This window comes from Myxine glutinosa, chromosome 12, assembly GCF_964187855.1.
Source record: "Myxine glutinosa chromosome 12, kmMyxGlut1.1, whole genome shotgun sequence".
Taxonomy (NCBI): domain Eukaryota; kingdom Metazoa; phylum Chordata; class Myxini; order Myxiniformes; family Myxinidae; genus Myxine; species Myxine glutinosa.
In genome coordinates, this window is record NC_136272.1 from 3,995,301 (window position 1) to 4,018,130 (window position 22,830).

The 22,830-nt window shown below is 41.8% G+C and overlaps 1 protein-coding gene across 1 annotated transcript in view; it reads left to right on the top strand.

The window, feature by feature from the left end:
• The window catches only part of LOC137437288 (gamma-aminobutyric acid type B receptor subunit 2-like), a 915,845-nt gene that overhangs the window by 440,696 nt on the left and 452,319 nt on the right, over positions 1-22,830 (top strand). The window contains exons 9-10 of the mRNA XM_078766430.1: positions 1,879-1,959; positions 8,762-8,912. Of these exons, the coding sequence (XP_078622556.1) occupies positions 1,879-1,959; positions 8,762-8,912 (232 nt within the window). The remainder of the gene's footprint in view (positions 1-1,878; positions 1,960-8,761; positions 8,913-22,830) is intronic.

Below are 22,830 nucleotides of genomic sequence, written 5' to 3' on the forward strand. Positions count from 1 at the left end.
GGTGGAGCGATGGGAGTAAGGAGATGGGATGTGTAGGGAGTGGGTGTAGTGATGGGAGTAAGTAGATGGAATGTGTATGGATTGGGTGGAGCGTTGGGAGTAAGGAGATGGGTTGTGTAGGGAGTGGGTGGACTGATAGGAGTAAGGAGATGGGATGTGTATGGAGTGGGTGGAGCGATGGGAGTAAGGAGATGGGATGTGTATGGAGTGGGTGGAGCGATGGGAGTAAGGAGATGGGATGTGTAGGGAGTGGGTGTAGTGATGGGAGTAAGGAGGTGGGATGTGTATGGAGTGGGTGGAGCGATGGGAGTAAGGAGATGGGATGTGTATGGAGTGGGTGGAGCGATGGGAGTAAGTATATGGGATGTGTAGGGAGTGGGTGTAGTGATGGGAGTAAGTAGATGGGATGTGTAGGGAGTGGGTGGAGTGATGGGAGTAAGGAGATGGGATGTGTAGGGAGTGGGTGTAGTGATGGGAGTAAGTAGATGGGATGTGTATGGAGTGGGTGGAGTGATGGGAGTAAGGAGATGGGATGTGTAGGGAGTGGTTGGAGTGATGGGAGTAAGGAGATGGGATGTGTATGGAGTGGGTGGAGTGATGGGAGTAAGGAGATGGGATGTGTAGGGAGTGGGTGTAGTGATGGGAGTAAGTAGATGGGATGTGTAGGGAGTGGGTGGAGTGATGGGAGTAAGGAGATGGGATGTGTATGGAGTGGGTGGAGTGATGGGAGTAAGGAGATGGGATGTGTATGGAGTGGGTGGAGTGATGGGAGTAAGGAGATGGGATGTGTAGGGAGTGGGTGTAGTGATGGGAGTAAGTAGATGGGATGTGTATGGAGTGGGTGGAGTGATGGGAGTAAGGAGATGGGATGTGTATGGAGTGGGTGGAGTGATGGGAGTAAGGAGATGGGATGTGTAGGGAGTGGGTGTAGTGATGGGAGTAAGTAGATGGGATGTGTAGGGAGTGGGTGGAGTGATGGGAGTAAGGAGATGGGATGTGTATGGAGTGGGTGGAGTGATGGGAGTAAGGAGATGGGATGTGTATGGAGTGGGTGGAGTGATGGGCTAATGGAAAAGTTCCATCGTATTTGCATATGTAATATGTGAATTACCTTTTTTCAAGGGAAACAATAACCTTCGTCACTGTAATATACCTTCCAATGTGAGAATGAAGACACATTTCACCTGTGTGTCCTGGCATAATCTTCCAGATCCTCAACAGTTCAGTTATCCCCCCCCCCCCCAAAGGGGGCCAGAAATGGAACTGGAATGTTATTGCGGGGACGTGCGGGAGTTAGTGGAAGGGGTGAAGATGTTTTGTATAAATTTGACATTTTTGGGTCGCTCTTTGCACATTGAGTCCACCTTCATAAAATAAAAAGACAGGTAGGTCAGTTGTCATCACTGTGGCCTGGAGGTGTGGGTGTCAGTCGAAGGTTTCTATAAATGTGATCACGTGACATGTACGTCATGCCCTGCACAGGTAAGGGTGGTCTACAAGATAATCGAGTGATTCGTAGGAAATGTCAAAATGAAGAAACGTGTTTTCGATATTTTATGCTTGAATTGTTTAACATTGTCACACATTGTAGACTTACCTGTACAAGGTAAGGTGTTAACCGAAGTCGAAGCCCTCCTCTTTCTCCGGCTTCCCAGTTCTACCTGCTATATCTCCAGATCGACTGTTAAGATTGGCTATTAAATGGTTTAAATTGGGGTTAAACAATTCTCAGTGACACAAGGTAACCCTCATTGTATCGAATGTAGTCACATGACCTGATATAAGGTGCGCGGACGAGGTTTATGTTCTTCTCGAGGTGTTTTTATGCCATTCCATTGTTCCCTTCTCCTTTGTGCCCTGGAATGATGTTTCTTGCAGATAAGAAGGATGTTAAAGTCGGTGAGTACAATGCCGTGGAAGATGTCCTGAAAATGTACAACACGACCATTCGATTTCAAGGTTAGGCCTTGAGGGACACCTGGTGTCCTCGTGTTTGTGTGTTTGAAAACAATGAAATGAATCGATGAAAGAATTTACAAAGAATGAACGAATGAATTGAATTGCGCTCTTGTCCAGCACAATGTCACCGAACATTTTCTCATGGTAGTTTGGTCTAATTGCATCGCGGCAGCGATAATTGAAAAGACAACTGAACATCACCAGTTGTTTCACCTTTACTGATCCCATCAGAATGAAAAAAATGACTGAACAGTGTGTGTTGTCAAAAGGTAGAGACGGCCAATGGTCACCTGGACTCGTCACGAGGACAAACCAATAACATGATTTATTTATTTATTTTCTTATCGACAATGGCTTATTCTGGTTAGAGAATTATAAACGTTTATTTGAATCTTCAAACGGCCGAGCCAATGCCAATTTCTCCGGCCGAACGCGTAGTTCATCACACAGATAGCTCCTTACAAAAGGCCTTCACACCACAAACATCACAATCCCTCAATACTGAATGCTCCTGCATCATAAAGATAGTACTAAGCCTCCCCCATAACATGGCTCACTTAATTAATTCGGCAAATACATTTCCGAGTTTTTCTACCTCATTTATACTCGAAACGATGAGGTGTGGTGAGGTGGGGACTTGCGATGTCCTTGTTGGAAAGGTAAAAAAAACAAAACAATTGTACACAAGATCGAGGCTCGTGTAAGAGGGAACACATTAATCCCAAGAAACATAAAGGGACACATAAAACATATAATAAAGGGAGCGGGATACAAGATGAGGACAGAGAGGGAAGCACACAAGTACAACAATAGAGAGCAGGGACATCGGGAGATCTGTGGGAGGGAGAGGGCTTGGGGGAGGGGCAGGAGAATGGGAGGGGGGAGAGGTATAAAACACATGGACACTGCTTGGACTTCCAGGAAAGAAATCGGTATTTCAAAAAAGTGGATCTGGGGTGAATTAACGGGGTAGAAAAGATCAAGGTTTTGGATTGGCAAGATAAGAGATGGTGGTGAACAGCTGTTTTAAAGACCTGGAGGGACGAGTGGGATTGAAGGGAGTGGGGGAGTTTGTTCCAGAGGCGGGAGAAAAGAGGAATGAAAGAGTGAAGGTGAGCAGAGAACCGAGATTTTGGCAGTTTAACCATAAGAGGGTTGCTGGCAGATCTTGTGCGACCTGTAGGAAAATTTGGGGGACAGAGCCCAGACAGGGCTGGGGGAGGCAAGGCCGGAGAGGAGTCGGTAGAAGACAAAAACACCACCAACCTGCCTGAGGAGAGCGAGTGAAAGGCACTCACTATCAGCTTCATTCCGGGAGATTCTGGGAGACTCATCGGTCTTTTCGGAGAGACATCGTAAGAGTGTGAGATTTGTCAGGATTGAAAGACATGTTCCACTTGTTTGCCCAGTTCGTGATTTTGTCCAGGTCTGCAGAGAGTGAGGAGGCTGCAGACTGCCGATCTGAGGGATGAGGAATGGAGCAGCAGAGAGTGCAGTCGTCAGCAAAGAGATAGAGAGGATTTTCAAGAGAGTCAGAGAGATCATTGATGAAGACCAGAAAAAGCACAGGGCCCACAACACTGCCTTGGGGAACTCCAGGCTGAACAGGAAGAGGAGATGAGAGAAACCCATTCAGGGCCACACGTTGACTACGACGAGAGAGGAAGTCCGCCAGCCATGCGTGGAGATTTCCATGGATACCATAGGAGGAGAGTTTGGTGAGCAGAGCTGGGTGCCAGACCGTGTCGAAGGCACGTGACAAGGGAGACTGCTCTAATTTCCTGTCCTGTTTGGCGTTGAGGACCTCCATCCATTGTTGAGAAAGCAGAAGCAGCATGTCCAGAGTAGAGTGACCTGGTCTGAAACCAAATTGATAATCAGAGATCAAGCCATTGGAGAAGAGGAAGGATTTGATATCCGAAGCAATGATGGTTACCATGACCTTGCTGATCATTTGGAGCAGGCTGATTGGTCTGTAGTTGCAAGGATCTGTTTTTGCACATTTTTTGTGTAAAGCGCTAATGTTGCCTTATTTCCAAGATGCTGGCAGGTGACCTTGAGCAAAAGAGAGGGTGAAAAGAACAGAGAGAGGGTGAGATAGAGTGGCAGGGCAGGATTTTAGGACCCGTGGGCTGATGCCGTCTGGTCCAGTTGCAGAAATAGAGTCGAGGGTTGACAGAAACTTCTCCACCTTGTCAGGAGAGAAGGTCACAGAGTCCAGGAGCAGCTGGGTACGACTAGGTACGGTAGGTTTTTTTTATTTTTTGTATACAGGATCGAGGCTCGTGAAAGAGCGAACATTAATCACACAAAAAAATCAAACAGACACATAAAACATGTAATAAGGGGAGCGGTAGCCAAGATGGGGAGAGATGGGGAAGCACACAAACACAACATTTGAGAGCAGGGACATCGGGAGATCTGTGGGAGGGAGAGGGCTTGGGGGGAGGAGGCGTGGGAAGGGGAAGGGGGGGGGGTGAGAGAAGTATAAAACACATGGACACTGGTAGGACTTCCAGGAAAGAAGTCGGTATTTCAAAAAAGTGGATCTGGGGTGAATTAGTGGGGGTACAAAAGATCAAGGTTTTGGATGGGAAAAGATAAGAGATGGTGGTGAACAGCTGTTTTAAAGACTTGGAGGGAGGAGTGGGATTGAAGAGAGTGAGGGAGTTTGTTCCAGAGGCGGGAGAAAAGAGGAATGAAAAAGTGAAGGTGAGCAGAGTGTCTTGATTTTGGCAGTTTAACCATAAGAGGGTTGCAGGCAGATCTTGTGCGACCTGTAGGAATATTTGGGGGACAGACCCCAGAGAGAGCTGGGGGAGCAAGGCCGGAGAGCAGTCGCTGGAAGACAGAAAGACCACCAACCTGACTGCGGTGAGTGATTGAAAGGCCCTTGGAGTTAGCTTCATCGCGGGAGATTCCAATGATTCTGAAAGCTTTGGTTTCAACAGCGTGAAGCCGAGTTGGTGTGAGTACAGAGAGACGGGTTTGGGACACAAGATTTTGATGCAAACACAGAGTTGAGGCATTCAGCTTTTCCACGTGCGGAGTCAGTTGTGTAGCCATTTGAGGTAAGGGAGGGGATGGAAGGGGGACAAACACCAGAAACAGATTTGACAAGACACCACTAGGATTTGGAGGGGGGAGACAGGTTTGAGAGTTCATTCTTGAGCGTAGAGAGATATTGTTTCCTGGCTCTCCTGAGGGTGGACACACACTTGTTTCGGGCTTTGTGAAAGGAAATGAGATTTCCTTCCATTGGATTTGCTTCCCAGGAGACGAAGGCAAGTTGTTTCAGGGCAACAGCCTCACCACAAGATTCCGTGTACCATGGACGGGAGGAAGGGTTTGACAACTGAAGACCAGATGGGATAAATCTGTGCATGAGAGAGAGCAATTTACTTTGGAAGAATTCCCAGGATGAGTTGATGTCAGAGGTGGTAGAGATTGAAGACCAGTCCAGATGATTGATGGCTGACTGAAGACCGTGCCAGTCAGCCTGACTGAAATGCCAGTTGGTCAGATTGACACGATATTTTACCATATAAGCGCCTCCGAATGTGTAATTTTTTTATTCATAATTAGGACGTCATCGGTCACGTGGTACGGACGCCATCTTGAAAAAACGTTACACCTCAATATCTCCCAAATCGCTCAATGAAATAAATTGAAACACGGCTCATTGTCAAGTACTCACCATGTGGAATAAGGCATGTTGATGATGATGTCATTGGTTCCTTAGTTATGACGTCATAATTCGACAAGTACAACACTTGATCTGATCAGTATGAATAAAACAAAAATTCCTCTGCATTTGTTAGTCCGATGGACACGAAATTTTCAGAATATGTGCGGCTGCTCCTGTAGAATTTTTAATGTTAATTATAACGTCATAGGTTACGTGGTACAGACGCCATCTTGGAAAAAATCGAAAGAAGTTGCACCTCTATATCTCCGAAACAGCTTCATCGAAAAAATTGAAACATGGCTCATCGTCAAGTACTGCCTTTGGGGAACAAGATATGTTAATGATGATGTCATCGGTACCTTAGTTAGGACTTCCTATTTCGACAAGTAAAACACGTATCTGATCATTGTGAATTTTTTTTCTTAGCAACTGTTGGTCTGATGGGCACGAAATTTTCACCATAGGAGCACCTCCTCCTGTGGAATATTTTAATGATAATCATGACGTCATAGGTCATGTGGTACAGGCGCCATCTTGGAAAAACCGAAAAATGTTGCACCTCTATATCTCCAAAACCGTTGCATGGAAAAAATTGAAACATGGCTCATTGTAAAGAACTCCACATGGGTATTATGTGTTAACGATGATCTCATTGGTGCCATAATTATGACGTCATAATTCGACAGGGACAACGCTTAGTCTGATCAGTTTTAAATGTATTGGGCATGATCTATGCAACAATTATTATATTAGAGAATATATATTTATGATGTCATCGTTCACGTAGTCTGGGAGCCATATTGGATCAAAGAAAAAAAAAATGTCAACACCGTCCGCTTGGTGTTTCGGCTCAGAAAAAATTGACTGTGCAGGGTAAGTATTCTATGAATACCATCTCGTTGTTGTGTGTGTTTGTGGTAATGTTCCCAGAGATGATTCTTAACATCACAGTGAGGTTCTTCTTTATCATTCCCATTCCTCCCATTATCATTGGTACAATTTTTGGACTCTTCAGCTTCCAGGATGTTTTCACTTCATTCTTGAGGTCCCAGTATTTGGTGATTTTCTTGATTTCTGCATTATTTAGGCCAAATCGCTGGGGACTGACACCTCAATCAGCAATATGTTGTCTTTTCCTTTTTTTGCTGAGCACTATGTCCAGTCGCAATGCTTTGTTTTCTATGTTCATGTTCGATGATATCATCAGGTCATATGTGAGCATTATGTCGTTGTTTTAAGTGGTTGATTTTGGTTCATGTTTCCATGATTTTGTGGACCAGGGATATTGAAATATCTGCAGATGTCCCAGTGGATTACTCTACATACCTTGTTGTGTCTTTGTGTGTACAGCTGCTCTGACATGGTTTTTTTTTTTTTTACATCCCGATAGGAGATGACTTGTACTTTCTGTTTCTACCTTGTAGAACCTACACTTGTCTGATTGATTCAGTCCCGCCATCTTTTTAAAACTATTTGTGTCGTTCCTGGCCTTCGGCATTTATGTATAATGATTTGTTTTCCATCCTGGTTGAACTTACCTCTTTCTTAGCCATTCCAGTGAGCCTTCTTTGTCTACTCCCAATCTGTCCGACTTTTTTTTTTATACCTTCTTGCTTTTTTGTGGTTTTCCCAGTTGGTGGTATATATCTGTTGATATTTCGTTTTATTTTTTTTCTTTTGTCTTTTTGCAATGTTTTGCGTCTTTTCTGGGCTGTATTTCTTGCTGTTTCGGTTTCTTGTCTGACGTCTTCAATTCGCACCTGTCTTTGGAATTTTTTTGCTCAGTGGGTTATGGATACCTTCTCTGGTTTATTGTCTTCGTCTTTGCTTCCATATTGCATTTAGTAGTCTGTTGCACTTTTTACGTATTCGGCCAATCATGCAGTTGTCATTCTGTGCTCTTGGTTGAGCTCCATCAGGCCACTACCTCCTCATCTCGGCAGGTACATTCTCGGGATGCATTGGTGTGTGTGTGTGTGTGTGTGTGTGTGTGTGTTGCATTTTGATTTGCAGTTCTCCCACACTGTAACTCTTTTCCACAGAATAGTTACTGAAGACATCACTGCAATAGTTTTTCTTTTCTGTCCCTGCTAAATGGCAAAGCAAATCGAGCGCTTTATTCCATAGAAATTTCCTCTTTGTGATAAACACATTTTCTTCTTTTGTATGTCTTGGGGTTGGATTTATTGGAAGCATTTCCCTCCACAAAAGAACCCATTTTGCCTCTGCCATGAAATGTGTCTGATTTCTGTCTTGAACCATCGAGCTGTGAAGATAACTAATTTCGAAGGTTGTAATGGATTTTGGAGGAGTAAGTGTTTGAGTTTAAGTTGGCTTCATGCAACAGTACTTGAACCACCAGCACATTCCATCTATGTCACATACATGTCACTTTGCTAAGCCTGATTGATTAATCTTGTTGTCTTTTTTACATCCTGGGAGCTCTGATAAAGCCATTAGAAAAATAGAAATAAATACTAATTCAGTTAGGAATTCAGGAAATGAATTATCTATTAGTAATAAATACTAATAGAAGGATAAATACCTGCCCAAACCTGAGTCAAACGTCAGACCTGGCCAGGCGATTCGTAAAAGACCTGGACTAATGTTCCCCCGGCCAACCCCATAAGAACATTGGAATAATTGTGGCCCTTAAAGAATAAGAACAATGGTGGATCATGGATCAGGTTAGTGGATGACAAGAGGAGGATAAGGAGAAAATCTGCTTCGTTTACCGACAAAATAAATAAATGATTCATACATTTCATGTTAAACAGAGTTTAGTGCAGGTTGGAAATTGATGCAGAATTCAAACCTTACATAAATTGAGTATTTTCAAAAAGAAAGGGGAAATTACAATGATTTTGCATAAGATCTGATAAATTCTGATAAGAGTCTATCCAAATTTTTGAGAATGTATCTTCAAACTTGCAAATCAAAGGAAGGACAACCTTGTTACATGTGGACAACCTGGGAAATGTGGTTCTTTGCGGTAAATAAATAAAATGCTTGCATGAGAAGACCAACCACACAAACCGAATCAACGCACCACGTGGAATAGTGGTTTCAACAATAATGACAAATACATTTTCCCCTCCTCCATGTTCCTTCCAGGCCAAGGACCTCCTCGTGACCGTACCATCGTAGAAGTGCGGCTGCGGAACATTTGGCTGCCTCTGTACGCCTTCCTGTCCGCGTTTACCGTCCTCGGCCTCATCATTTCTGCATTTTTCCTCTTCTTCAACATCAAGAACCGCAATCACAAGTGAGGCACATGATTTTGCGTGTGCGCGCTCGGAATTGCTGACGACTTATCTTTTTGTACACCAAACCCCGGAAAAGGAGATGTTTGTTGAAGATGTTTTGACTTGGAGATGGAGATATTTTGATACGTAAAGGAGACGTTTTGACTTGTGTTTAGCAAAATAACAAAAGATGGACATGGACAACATAGGGTTAACGGTTAATGTCTGGTCAAAAGGTACAGTCGAGGCCAAAAATATTGGCACCCTTGCACTTTTTTCAAATAATGCACCATTTCTTCCATAAAACTGTTGAAATAAAAAAATATTTTGGGATCCACATTTGTATTTCTTTGGTTTGCAGTGGAACAAACCATAAAAAGCTGAAAAAATGACTAAATCTTAGCTTATTCCACACAGAAATCCTAAAATGGCAATATTACTGCATTGGCACCTTTTAGAAGGTGTTATAAATAATTAGATTTCAAGCAGGTGATTCTCCCTTACTTTGGAATTGAACTCAACTGTGGTGAGTTGCATGTGCCTGCAATATAAAAATCACTCATTCAACCGGTTTAAATAGAGAAAACGAGTCATTCTGTTGTTTTGTGTCACTGTGTGTACCACAATGAGCATGGAGAACAGAAAGAAAAACCAGAGAATTGTTTGAGGAGGTCAGATACAAGATTGTAGCCAAGCATGGACAATCTCAAGGCTGCAAGTCCATCTCCAGAGACCTTGATGTTCCTGTGTCCACCGTATGCAATGTTATCAGGAAGTTTAAGGCCCATGGCACTGTGGCCAACCTCCCTGGATGTGACCGCAAGAGAAAACTTGATCGAAGATTGCAGCAGAGAATTGTTCGAATGTTGGAGAAAGCACATCGATCAACTGCCAAACAGATTCAAGCTCACCTTCAGACACAAGGTATAACATTTTCAACTTGCACCATCCTTCGCCAACTGAATGAAAGGGGGTTCTATGGTAGGAGACCCAGGAGGACCCCACTGCTGAGAAAGCCCGACTGGAGTTTGCCAAAACACACCTGAACAAGTCAAAACCCTTCTGGGAGAAAGTCCTGTGGACAGATGAGGCCAAATTAGAGCTTTTTTGGAAAGCACATCATCTCTATGTTTACAGAAAACAAAATGAAGCCTTCAAAGAAAAGAACACCTTTGCTGCAGTCAAACATGGAGGAGGTTCAGTGATGTTTTGGGGTTTCTGTGCTGCCTCTGGCACTGGGTGCCTTGAATGTGTGCATGGTATCATGAAATCAGAAGATTACCAAGGCATTTTGGAGCGCAATGTTCAACCCAGTGTCAGAAAGCTGGGTCTACGTCGAAGGACATGGGTCTTGCAGCAGGACAATGACCCCAAACACACTTCAAAAAGCACCAAGAATGGTTCAAGACAAAACGCTGGACTGTTCTGAAGTGGCAGCAATGAGTCCAGATCTAAATCCCATTGAACACCTGTGGGGAGATCTGAAAACAGCATTTGGGAGAAGGCACCCTTCAAATCTGGGAGAACTGGAGCAGTTTGCACAAGAAGAGTGGGTCAAACTGCCAGTAGAGAGGTGGAGGAAGCTCATTCATGGCTATCGGAAGTGCTTGACTGCAGGTATTTTGTCCAAAGGCCGTGCTACCAAATATTAAGTCTTGGGTGTCAATAATTTTGTCAATGCCATTTCTTTTTATTTTCTAATTTAAAAGGATATATTAAGTTCTAAATCAAAAACAAAGGTTCTGTAATCTTAACAGCGAAATAAAGAATTGTGGAGACCAAATACTTTTGTCTATTTCAAAAAAAAATTCGAGGTAATTTGAAAAAGTGCAAGGGTGCCAATATTTTTGGCCACGGCTGTATGTGAAGGGTTTAGACTTTAGAGAAAGATAAATGTGGGAATTTGACAAACACATGGAATATACAAAATGTTATTGGGACGAGATACTTGTAATCGTCCAACAATCGCCATTTTTATTTTTCAATATACAAGTATTTACAATTTGTATTCTTCTCTTGTGCTCATACGGAGGCTTTCCTTGTCCTATTGCATCTCAGTTCTCCAACCTTTTGAACCGTCCACCTACTCGATCTGCACAGGTGTGCAGGTGTGACCCTAGATGGCCTGCCACGGTGGTGTTTGCCATTTGTTCGTTATCGTCTCCACAGCAACAACCCGATTTAAACCGCTCACCGTGTGTGCGCAACCTTCTTTGATTAGGGTTCCATCACTGACCCGTGTTACACGCCTGTGATGAGTTTTGGGGAGTGTAACCCCTTTTTTAATCAAACTGTGCAATCCCTCCATTCCACTCACACGTCCGTCCCCCACGTCCACCCGGACGTCCGCTTGGTGTTTCGGTTCGCTGCGCTTCGGCCCCACTCACTTGTGAATAACTCGAGGCGTCTTCCGCCCAGGTAGAGGCAACCCTGGTCAAATGACATCATCCTAGTGCCAAGTTTCCAAAGGAGATGTTGCATAAACCATTAGGGGTAACAACGGTGCAACTCTCGTTCATTACCTCCGACATACAAGGTGGCCCGAGGCTATGTTTTCATCCCTGACTGTTTGTCTGTCTCTCTGTCTGTGAACAGAATATCTTTAAAAGTTTTTGATGGATTCAGATGGAATTTGGCGGACAGGTTGGGTGTGTGCTAAGAACGAGGTTATTCGATTTTGCTGAAGATCCAGGTTTGTATCCCAGAATTTTTTTTAATGATTCTTCACCATTGGGAGATAGGGCCACAACCAATATATAGCACGATATCTCTGAAAGTTATGGACTGATTTGGACAAAACTTCGTGGACATGTTGTGGGTGTGACAAGGAAGAATTGATTCGATTTTGGTGCAGACTCGAATACGGATCGGGATACTGCATTTATTAAAATTATCTAACTGATTCTTCGCCATTGAGTGATAGGACCAAAAAGGTGATGAACATAATATTTCAATACAGTTGTGAACGGATTATAACAAAACTAGATGGATGTGTTGGTTCGGCGACAAGAACAAGCCGATTCGATTTTGGTTCGGATCTGAATCCAGATCCGGCCTATCAGTGGGATACAAAACATAAACTGTTCAATCTGGTGGAGGTGTGCGCTCTACCGAGTGCTGTATTGTTGTATTCTCATGTATGTTCTCTACCGAGTGCTGTATTGTTGTATTCTCATGTATGTTCTCTACCGAGTGCTGTATTGTTGTATTCTCATGTATGTTCTATACCGAGTGCTGTATTGTTGTATTCTCATGTATGCGCTCCACCGAGTGCTGTATTGTTGTATTCTCATGTATGTTCTATACCGAGTGCTGTATTGTTGTATTCTCATGTATGTTCTCTACCGAGTGCTGTATTGTTGTATTCTCATGTATGTTCTCCACCGAGTGCTGTATTGTTGTATTCTCATGTATGTTCTATACCGAGTGCTGTATTGTTGTATTCTCATGTATGTTCTCTACCGAGTGCTGTATTGTTGTATTCTCATGTATGTTCTCTACCGAGTGCTGTATTGTTGTATTCTCATGTATGTTCTATACCGAGTGCTGTATTGTTGTATTCTCATGTATGTTCTCTACCGAGTGCTGTATTGTTGTATTCTCATGTATGTTCTCTACCGAGTGCTGTATTGTTGTATTCTCATGTATGTTCTATACCGAGTGCTGTGTTGTTGTATTCTCATGTATGTTCTCTACTGAGTGATGTTTTGTTGTATTCTCATGTATGTTCTATACCGAGTGCTGTATTGTTGTATTCTCATGTATGTTCTCTACCGAGTGCTGTATTGTTGTATTCTCATGTATGTTCTATACCGAGTGCTGTATTGTTGTATTCTCATGTATGTTCTCTACCGAGTGCTGTATTGTTGTATTCTCATGTATGTTCTACACCGAGTGCTGTATTGTTGGATTCTCATGTATGCGCTCCACCGAGTGCTGTATTGTTGTATTCTCATGTATGTTCTACACCGAGTGCTGTATTGTTGTATTCTCATGTATGTTCTATACCGAGTGCTGTATTGTTGTATTCTCATGTATGCTCTCTACCGAGTGCTGTATTGTTGTATTCTCATGTATGTTCTCTACCGAGTGCTGTATTGTTGTATTCTCATGTATGCTCTCTACCGAGTGCTGTATTGTTGTATTCTCATGTATGTTCTCTACCGAGTGCTGTATTGTTGTATTCTCATGTATGTTCTCTACCGAGTGCTGTATTGTTGTATTCTCATGTATGCGCTCTACCGAGTGCTGTATTGTTGTATTCTCATGTATGTTCTCTACCGAGTGCTGTATTGTTGTATTCTCATGTATGTTCTATACCGAGTGCTGTATTGTTGTATTCTCATTTATGCTCTCTACCGAGTGCTGTATTGTTGTATTCTCATGTGTGTTCTATACCGAGTGCTGTATTGTTGTATTCTCATGTATGCTCTATACCGAGTGCTGTATTGTTGTATTCTCATGTATGTTCTCTACCGAGTGCTGTATTGTTGTATTCTCATGTATGCTCTATACCGAGTGCTGTATTGTTGTATTCTCATGTATGTTCTCTACCGAGTGATGTTTTGTTGTATTCTCATGTATGTTCTATACCGAGTGCTGTATTGTTGTATTCTCATGTATGTTCTCTACCGAGTGCTGTATTGTTGTATTCTCATGTATGTTCTCTACCGAGTGCTGTATTGTTGTATTCTCATGTATGTTCTCTACCGAGTGCTGTATTGTTGTATTCTCATGTATGTTCTATACCGAGTGCTGTATTGTTGTATTCTCATGTATGTTCTCTACCGAGTGCTGTATTGTTGTATTCTCATGTATGTTCTCTACCGAGTGCTGTATTGTTGTATTCTCATGTATGTTCTATACCGAGTGCTGTGTTGTTGTATTCTCATGTATGTTCTCTACCGAGTGATGTTTTGTTGTATTCTCATGTATGTTCTATACCGAGTGCTGTATTGTTGTATTCTCATGTATGTTCTCTACCTAGTGCTGTATTGTTGTATTCTCATGTATGTTCTATACCGAGTGCTGTATTGTTGTATTCTCATGTATGTTCTCTACCGAGTGCTGTATTGTTGTATTCTCATGTATGTTCTATACCGAGTGCTGTATTGTTGTATTCTCATGTATGCGCTCCACCGAGTGCTGTATTGTTGTATTCTCATGTATGTTCTACACCGAGTGCTGTATTGTTGTATTCTCATGTATGTTCTATACCGAGTGCTGTATTGTTGTATTCTCATGTATGCTCTCTACCGAGTGCTGTATTGTTGTATTCTCATGTATGTTCTCTACCGAGTGCTGTATTGTTGTATTCTCATGTATGTTCTATACCGAGTGCTGTATTGTTGTATTCTCATGTATGTTCTCTACCGAGTGCTGTATTGTTGTATTCTCATGTATGCGCTCTACTGAGTGCTGTATTGTTGTATTCTCATGTATGTTCTCTACCGAGTGCTGTATTGTTGTATTCTCATGTATGTTCTATACCGAGTGCTGTATTGTTGTATTCTCATTTATGCTCTCTACCGAGTGCTGTATTGTTGTATTCTCATGTGTGTTCTATACCGAGTGCTGTATTGTTGTATTCTCATGTATGCTCCATACCGAGTGCTGTATTGTTGTATTCTCATGTATGTTCTCTACCGAGTGCTGTATTGTTGTATTCTCATGTATGCTCTATACCGAGTGCTGAATTGTTGTATTCTCATGTATGTTCTATACCGAGTGCTGTATTGTTGTATTCTCATGTATGCTCTATACCGAGTGCTGTATTGTTGTATTCTCATGTATGCTCTCTACCGAGTGCTGTATTGTTGTATTCTCATGTATGTTCTCTTCCGAGTGCTGTATTGTTGTATTCTCATGTATGTTCTCTACCGAGTGCTCTCTACCGAGTGCTGTGTTGTTGTATTCTCATGTATGCTCTATACCGAGTGCTGTATTGTTGTATTCTCATGTATGCTCTCTACCGAGTGCTGTATTGTTGTATTCTCATGTATGTTCTCCACCGAGTGCTGTATTGTTGTATTCTCATGTATGTTCTCTACCGAGTGCTCTCTACCGAGTGCTGTGTTGTTGTATTCTCATGTATGCTCTCTACCGAGTGCTGTATTGTTGTATTCTCATGTATGTTCTCTACCGAGTGCTGTGTTGTTGTATTCTCATGTATGTTCTCTACCGAGTGCTGTATTGTTGTATTCTCATGTATGTTCCACACCGAGTGCTGTATTGTGGTATTCTCATGTATGTTCTCTACCAAGTGCTGTATTGTTGTATTCTCATTTATGTTCCATACCGAGTGCTGTATTGTGGTATTCTCATGTATGCTCTCTACCGAGTGCTGTATTGTTGTATTCTCATGTATGTTCCATACCGAGTGCTGTATTGTGTGTAAATTTAACTTAAATGTGATTTTCTGTGGGCTATCTAGAAAGGATAATTTAGTGTAAATTAAACTTAAATGTGATTTTCTGTGGGCTATCTAGAAAGGGTAATTTAGTGTAAATTAAACTTAAATGTGATTTTCTTTGGGCTATCTAGAAAGGGTAATTTAGTTTAAATTAAACTTAAATGTGATTTTCTGTGGGCTATCTAGAAAGGGTAATTTAGTATAAATTAAACTTAAATGTGATTTTCTTTGGGCTATCTAGAAAGCGTAATTTAGTGTAAATTAAACTTTAATGTGATTTTCTGTGGGCTATCTAGAAAGGGTAATTTAGTATAAATTAAACTTAAATGTGATTTTCTCTGGGCTATCTAGAAAGCGTAATTTAGTATAAATTAAACTTAAATGTGATTTTCTGTGGGCTATCTAGAAAGGGTAATTTAGTGTAAATTAAACTTAAATGTGATTTTCTGGGGGCTATCTAGAAAGGGTAATTTAGTATAAATTAAACTTAAATGTGATTTTCAATGGGCTATCTAGAAAGCGTAATTTAGTATAAATTAAACTTAAATGTGATTTTCTGTGGGCTATCTAGAAAGCGTAATTTAGTGTAAATTAAACTTAAATGTGATTTTCTGTGGGCTATCTAGAAAGGGTAATTTAGTATAAATTAAACTTAAATGTGATTTTCTCCGGGCTATCTAGAAAGCGTAATTTAGTATAAATTAAACTTAAATGTGATTTTCTGTGTGCTATCTAGAAAGGGTAATTTAGTGTAAATTAAACTTAAATGTGATTTTCTGGGGGCTATCTAGAAAGGGTAATTTAGTATAAATTAAACTTAAATGTGATTTTCAATGGGCTATCTAGAAAGCGTAATTTAGTGTAAATTAAACTTAAATGTGATTTTCTGTGGGCTATCTAGAAAGGGTAATTTAGTATAAATTAAACTTAAATGTGATTTTCTGTGGGTTATCTAGAAAGCGCAATTTAGTATAAATTAAACTTAAATGTGATTTTCTGTGGGCTATCTAGAAAGGGTAATTTAGTGTAAATTAAACTTAAATGTGATTTTCTGTGGGTTATCTAGAAAGGGTAATTTAGTGTAAATTAAACTTAAATGTGATTTTCTGTGGGCTATCTAGAAAGGGTAATTTAGTGTAAATTACTCTTAAATGTGATTTTCTGTGGGCTATCTAGAAAGGATAATTTAGTGTAAATTTAACTTAAATGTGGTTTTCTGTGGGTTATCTAGAAAGGGTAATTTAGTGTAAATTAAACTTAAATGTGATTTTCTGTGGGCTATCTAGAAAGGATAATTTAGTGTAAATTTAACTTAAATGTGGTTTTCTGTGGGCTATCTAGAAAGGATAATTTAGTGTAAATTTAACTTAAATGTGATTTTCTGTGGGCTATCTAGAAAGGGAAATTTAGTATAAATTAAACTTAAATGTGATTTTCTGTGGGCTATCTAGAAAGGGAAATTTAGTATAAATTAAACTTAAATGTGATTTTCTGTGGGCTATCTAGAAAGGGTAATTTAGTGTAAATTTAACTTAAATGTGGTTTTCTGTGGGCTATCTAGAAAGGGAAATTTAGTATAAATTAAACTTAAATGTGATTTTCTGTGGGCTATCTAGAAAGGTTAATTTAGTATAAATTAAACTTAAATGTGATTTTCTGTGGGCTATCTAGAAAGGGTAATTTAGTGTAAATTAAACTTAAATGTGATTTTCTGTGGGTTATCTAGAAAGGGTAATTTAGTGTAAATTAAACATAAATGTGATTTTCTGTGGGTTATCTAGAAAGGGTAATTTAGTGTAAATTAAAATTAAATGTGATTTTCTGTGGGCTATCTAGAAAGGGTAATTTAGTGTAAATTAAACATAAATGTGATTTTCTGTGGGCTATCTAGAAAGGGTAATTTAGTGTAAAGTAAACTTAAATGTGATTTTCTGTGGGCTATCTAGAAAGGGTAATTTAGTATAAATTAAACTTAAATGTGATTTTCTGTGGGCTATCTAGAAAGGGCAATTTAGTATAAATTAAACTTAAATGTGATTTTCTGTGGGCTATCTAGAAAGGGTAATTTAGTGTAAATTAAACTTAAATGTGATTTTCTGTGTGCTATCTAGAAAGGGTAATTTAGTGTAAATTAAACTTAAATGTGACTTTCTGTGTGCTATCTAGAAAGGGTAATTTAGTGTAAATTAAACTTAAATGTGATTTTCTGTAGGCTATCTAGAAGGTTAATTTAGTGTAAATTAAACTTAAATGTGATTTTCTGTGGGCTATCTAGAAAGGGTAATTTAGTGTAAATTAAATTTAAATTTGATTTTCTTTGGGCTATCTTGAAAGGGTAATTTAGTGTAAATTAAACTTAAATGTGATTTTCTGTGGGCTATCTAGAAAGGGTAATTTAGTATAAATTAAACTTAAATGTGATTTTCTGTGGGCTATCTAGAAAGGTTAATTTAGTGTAAATTTAACTTAAATGTGATTTTCTCTGGGCTATCTAGAAAGGGTAATTTAGTGTAAATTAAACTTAAATGTGATTTTCTGTGGGCTATCTCGAAAGCGTAATTTAGTATAAATTATACTTAAATGTGATTTTCTGTGGGCTATCTAGAAAGCGTAATTTAGTATAAATTATACTTAAATGTGATTTTCTGTGGGCTATCTAGAAAGGGTAATTTAGTATAATTTAAACTTAAATGTGATTTTCTGTGGGCTATCTAGAAAGGGTAATTTAGTATAAATTAAACTTAAATGTAATTTTCTGTGGGCTATCTACAAAGGGTAATTTAGTATAAATTAAACTTAAATGTGATTTTCTGTGGGCTATCTAGAAAGGGTAATTCAGTATAAATTAAACTTAAATGTGATTTTCTGTGGGCTATCTAGAAAGGTTAATTTAGTGTAAATTAAACTGAAATGTGATTTTCTGTGGGTTATCTAGAAAGGGTAATTTAGTATAAATTAAACTTAAATGTGATTTTCTGTGGGCTATCTAGAAAGGGTAATTTAGTATAAATTAAACTTAAATGTTTTCCGTTTCCGGTCTTGCTGGCGACGGTTCGTTTTTTCGCAGGTCTCCACGCTCTCCATCGAAATCGAAGTTAAGTCATTGTTCCAATTTGTATTTTCGTTATAACTGTATTTCTTTTATGGTGTATGTACGTATATTGTCCCGTCAAAGATTTTCGGTGCAAATCTTTCATACCTGTATTGAAAATCGCGTTAATTCGTGTCGTCTCGAGGTCTTGTACAGTGTACACTGTACAAGTACAACCTTGAGGCTTTGTTTTTCTCTCAGCGCCTGTCGTTTGTGATCCAATAACTTTCGTTCTCTGTTTTCGCAGTCTTTCCACCCCAAAGCCTACTTCCTTATGTAAATCTCAACTCAAAAAAAAAAAGAAAAAAAAGACTACCTTCTCTGTGCTCATTCGTTTATTCATTCTTATTCGTTCGTTCGTTCTTCGACCACGTGTTTCTCCCCCATTTCCCCAGATAGATTGTCAAATTTCAATTCGTTATTTTATCGTCCATGTGATATTGTTTGATTATTATAGTTAGTTTTGGTTTGAATTTCCTGTAACTCGTAATTAATTAATCGTTTTCTGCCCCTCGTGTGTGGCCTTGTAGTTGTACCCCCGTCGGTGTTTTGTTAACTTAAGTGTGTTTTGCTTGGCTCTTGGTTTTTTCCCTTCTACCCCGAACATAATACTGTCTAACGTTCTAAATCCCCACCCCCCCCCCCCCCCCCCAAAAAAAAACAAAAACATTTTTTTTTTTCTCCACGTGTACTGTTGTCTCATCCTGTATTTTCTGTCCAGGTGTGCTGTTCGCCCCACCCCCATTATCTCCTTGCCATCCACCGTTTGCCCTGTTCACGTGACTCGTGGTGGTCCCTCTCGGCTCTCCCCCCGTTGGTATTTTTGTGCATATAAGATTGTTCATAGTTCTGTTTAAATATTTTTAAATATGTTTAACCTTTCCCCTTCTGTTTTTTATTCAGTGGTATATTACAACACGCTGTTTTTCTTCCTATTTAAAAGGCTTTTCTCAATTTCCTCTCCAACTCATTCCACTTCAAAAAAAAGAAATTCAATATCTTATACGTCTCCCTCACTACATGGTCTAAATTCACATTCATTCCATCCCTCCTCCATCATCCTGAACTGGATTGCTAACTTGAAAATCACAACAAACCCAATTTGTTATCAATGTTCGTCTTTCATTAATCATCCACTTTCTAAACTCCCCTCTTGCCCCTCCCATCCAAATCCCCCCCCTTGCACCTACACTCCGAAACTTCCCCCTTGCCCCTCCACTCTTAAACTCCCCCCTTGCCCCTCCACTCCTGAACTCCCCCCTTGCCCTTCCCCTCCTAAACTTCCCCTTTGCCCCTCCCCTCCTAATCCCCCCCCCTTGCCCCTCCACTCCTGATCTCCCCCCTTTCCCCTTCCCTCCAAAACTCCCCCTTGCCCCTCCCCTCCTAAACTCCCCCCTCACTCCTCCCCTTCAAAACTCCCCCCCAATCCCTCCCATTCAATTCTCCCCCCATACCATTCCTCTCCAATTCTCTCTCCTCCCCCCTCCTCCTCCAAGCTGCCTCCTCCCCACTTCGTCTCCCTTCTATCTCATACCTCCACCCCCCCAAACCTTCTACTTTCCTCTGCCCCCCCTCAAACAACCCCTCACTGTGCCGCATCCCTTCACCAGCAAACCTTTCATCCTCCTCATCCTTCCCTTTCTTGGAACTCTTCTGCAACATCTGAAACACTATCAACTGCTCTCCCTACCTCCCCCTCTCATCCTTCATCTTACCCTACTCCTCCCCTCCCCTGTCCTGTACCCGATGCTCCCCCTCTCTCTTCATTAACGGTATGGACCTCAAACATCCGGGGCCTTCGCTCAAACCTGACTGATCTCTCCATACAGGTTGCTTCTGACAATCCAGACTTGATCTGCTTAACAGAGACTTTCCTCCTTCAAGATGTCTCTGATTCCTTAATATCTCTTCCTGGTTACTCCCTCCTCCGGTATGATAGACCTGAGCCTCGGCCTGGTGGTGGGGTGGCTATCTTTGTCAAAAACTCTCTTCCTCACTCTCCTTGCACTGCTCTCTTTCCTCCTCACCCGCAGGAGTACCTCTGGTTACGGCTTCCTCTCCGCTCCCACCTTTTGTTCATATGTGTTCTGTACCGTCCCCCAAACAGTGATGACTCCATCTACATTTCAATGTCTGACAACATGGACCAACTTCTATCCACTCATCCCAACTCTCTCTTCCTCATATGTGGTGACTTCAACTGTCATCATGCCACCTGGCTGGGTGTGGGTTCATCTCCCACCAGCCATGGCACCTCAGCAAAGGACTTCTGTGACTCACTGGGATTGACACAATCTGTCAATTTCCCGACCCGGATCTCAGCCAATGGAGTATCTTCTCTTCTAGACTTGGTTATGACAAACTTCCCTGCTAATGTCTGCTGCTCTTCTTCTGCTCCAATCGGTTCTTCTGATCATGTGCTTGTCAAAGTGGACATCTCTCTGGCCATTCTCAGAGAGCCTCCTCAGCGTCGACGAGTCTGGCATTTCACTCAGGCCGACTGGGACGGTCTTCAAGCAGCCATCAATCGTCTGGATTGGTCTCCCATCTCCACTGCCTCTGACATCAATTCTTCCTGGGAATTCTTCCAAAGCAAACTGATCTCTCTCATGCACAGATTTATCCCATCTCGCCTTCAATTGTCTTACCCTTCCTCCCGTCCATGGTACACTGAATCTTGTGGTGAGGCAGTTGCCCTGAAACAACTTGCCTTTGCCTCTTGGAAGGCTAATCCAACTGAAGGAAATCTCAGTTCCTTCCACCAAGCTCGGAACAAGTGTGTGTCTACCCTCAGGAGTGCCAGGAAGCACTATCTCTCCTCACTCAAGAATGAACTCTCAAACCTGTCTCCTTCCTCCAAATCCTGGTGGCGTCTGGTCAAATCCGTTTCTGGTGTTTGTTCCCCCTCCATCCCCTCCCTTACCTCAAATGGACACACAGTTGACATCGCACGTGACAAAGCCGAATGCCTCAACTCTGTGTTCGCCTCGAAATCCTTAGTCCTAAACCCATCTCTCTCTGTTCCCACCTTTCCCAGTCGAACCCAACTGCTCCTGGACTCTGTGTCCTTCTCTCCTGACAAGGTGGAGGAGTTTTTGTCAAACCTCGACTCTGATTCTGCAACTGGACCAGACGGCATCAGCCCACGGGTCCTAAAATCCTGCTCTGCCACTCTATCTCACCCTCTCTCTGTTCTTTTCACCCTATCTTTTGCTCAAGGTCATCTGCCAGCATCCTGGAAATCAGCTAACATTACCGCTTTACCCAAAAAAGGTGCAAAAACAGATCCTTGCAACTACAGACCAATCAGCCTGCTCCCAATTATCAGCAAAGTCATGGAATCCATCATTGCTTCGGATATGAAATCTTTCCTCTTCTCCAATGGCTTGATCTCTGATCATCAATTTGGTTTCAGACCAGGTCACTCTACTCTGGACATGCTGCTTCTGCTGTCTCAACAATGGATGGAGGTCCTCAATGACAAACAGGAAATCAGAGCTGTCTCCCTTGACATATCAAGGGCCTTTGATACGGTCTGGCACCCAGCTCTGCTCACCAAACTCTCCTCCTATGGTATCCATGGAAATCTCCATGCATGGCTTGCGGACTTCCTCTCTGGTCGTAGTCAACGTGTGGCCCTGAATGGATTTCTCTCATCTCCCCTTCCTGTTCAGGCTGGAGTTCCCCAAGGAAGTGTGCTGGGCCCTGTGCTTGTTCTGGTCTTTATCAATGATCTCTCTGACTCTCTGGAAAATCCTCTCTATCTCTTTGCTGATGACTCCACTCTCTGCCGCTCCATTCCTCTTCCCTCAGATCGGCAGTCTGCAGCCTCCTCACTCTCTGAAGACCTGGACAAAATCACAGACTGGTCAAACAAGTGGAACATGTCTTTCAATCCTGCCAAATCTCACTCTCTTACTATGTCTCTCCGAAAAGATCGACTGGACAACCCTCCCATCTACTTTCTCAACAATCCTCTCCAAGAAGTTCTGTCACTCAAGCTTTTGGGTCTCACTATCTGCCATGATCTTTCTTGGGAAAACCACATTTCCAAGCTGGCCTCCAAAGCCAGTCGCCGACTGGGCATCCTCCGTCGTGCGAAGTCCTTCCTCGGCACACCTGAGCTCCTCACCACATACAAGGCTTTCATCCGCAGCTCAATGGAATACTGTTCTCCCCTATGGGCTGGTGCTCCTGCCTCACACCTGGCTCGGCTTCACGCTGTTGAATCCAAAGCTTTCAAAATCATTGGAATCTCCCGCGATGAAGCTATCTCTGAGGGCCTTTCACTCACTCACCGCAGGCAGGTAGGTGGTCTTTCTGTCTTCTACCGACTCCTCTCCGGCCTTGCTCCCCCAGCTCTCTCTGTGCTCTGTCCCCCAAATATTCCTACAGGTCGCACAAGATCTGCCAGCAACCCTCTGATGGTTAAACT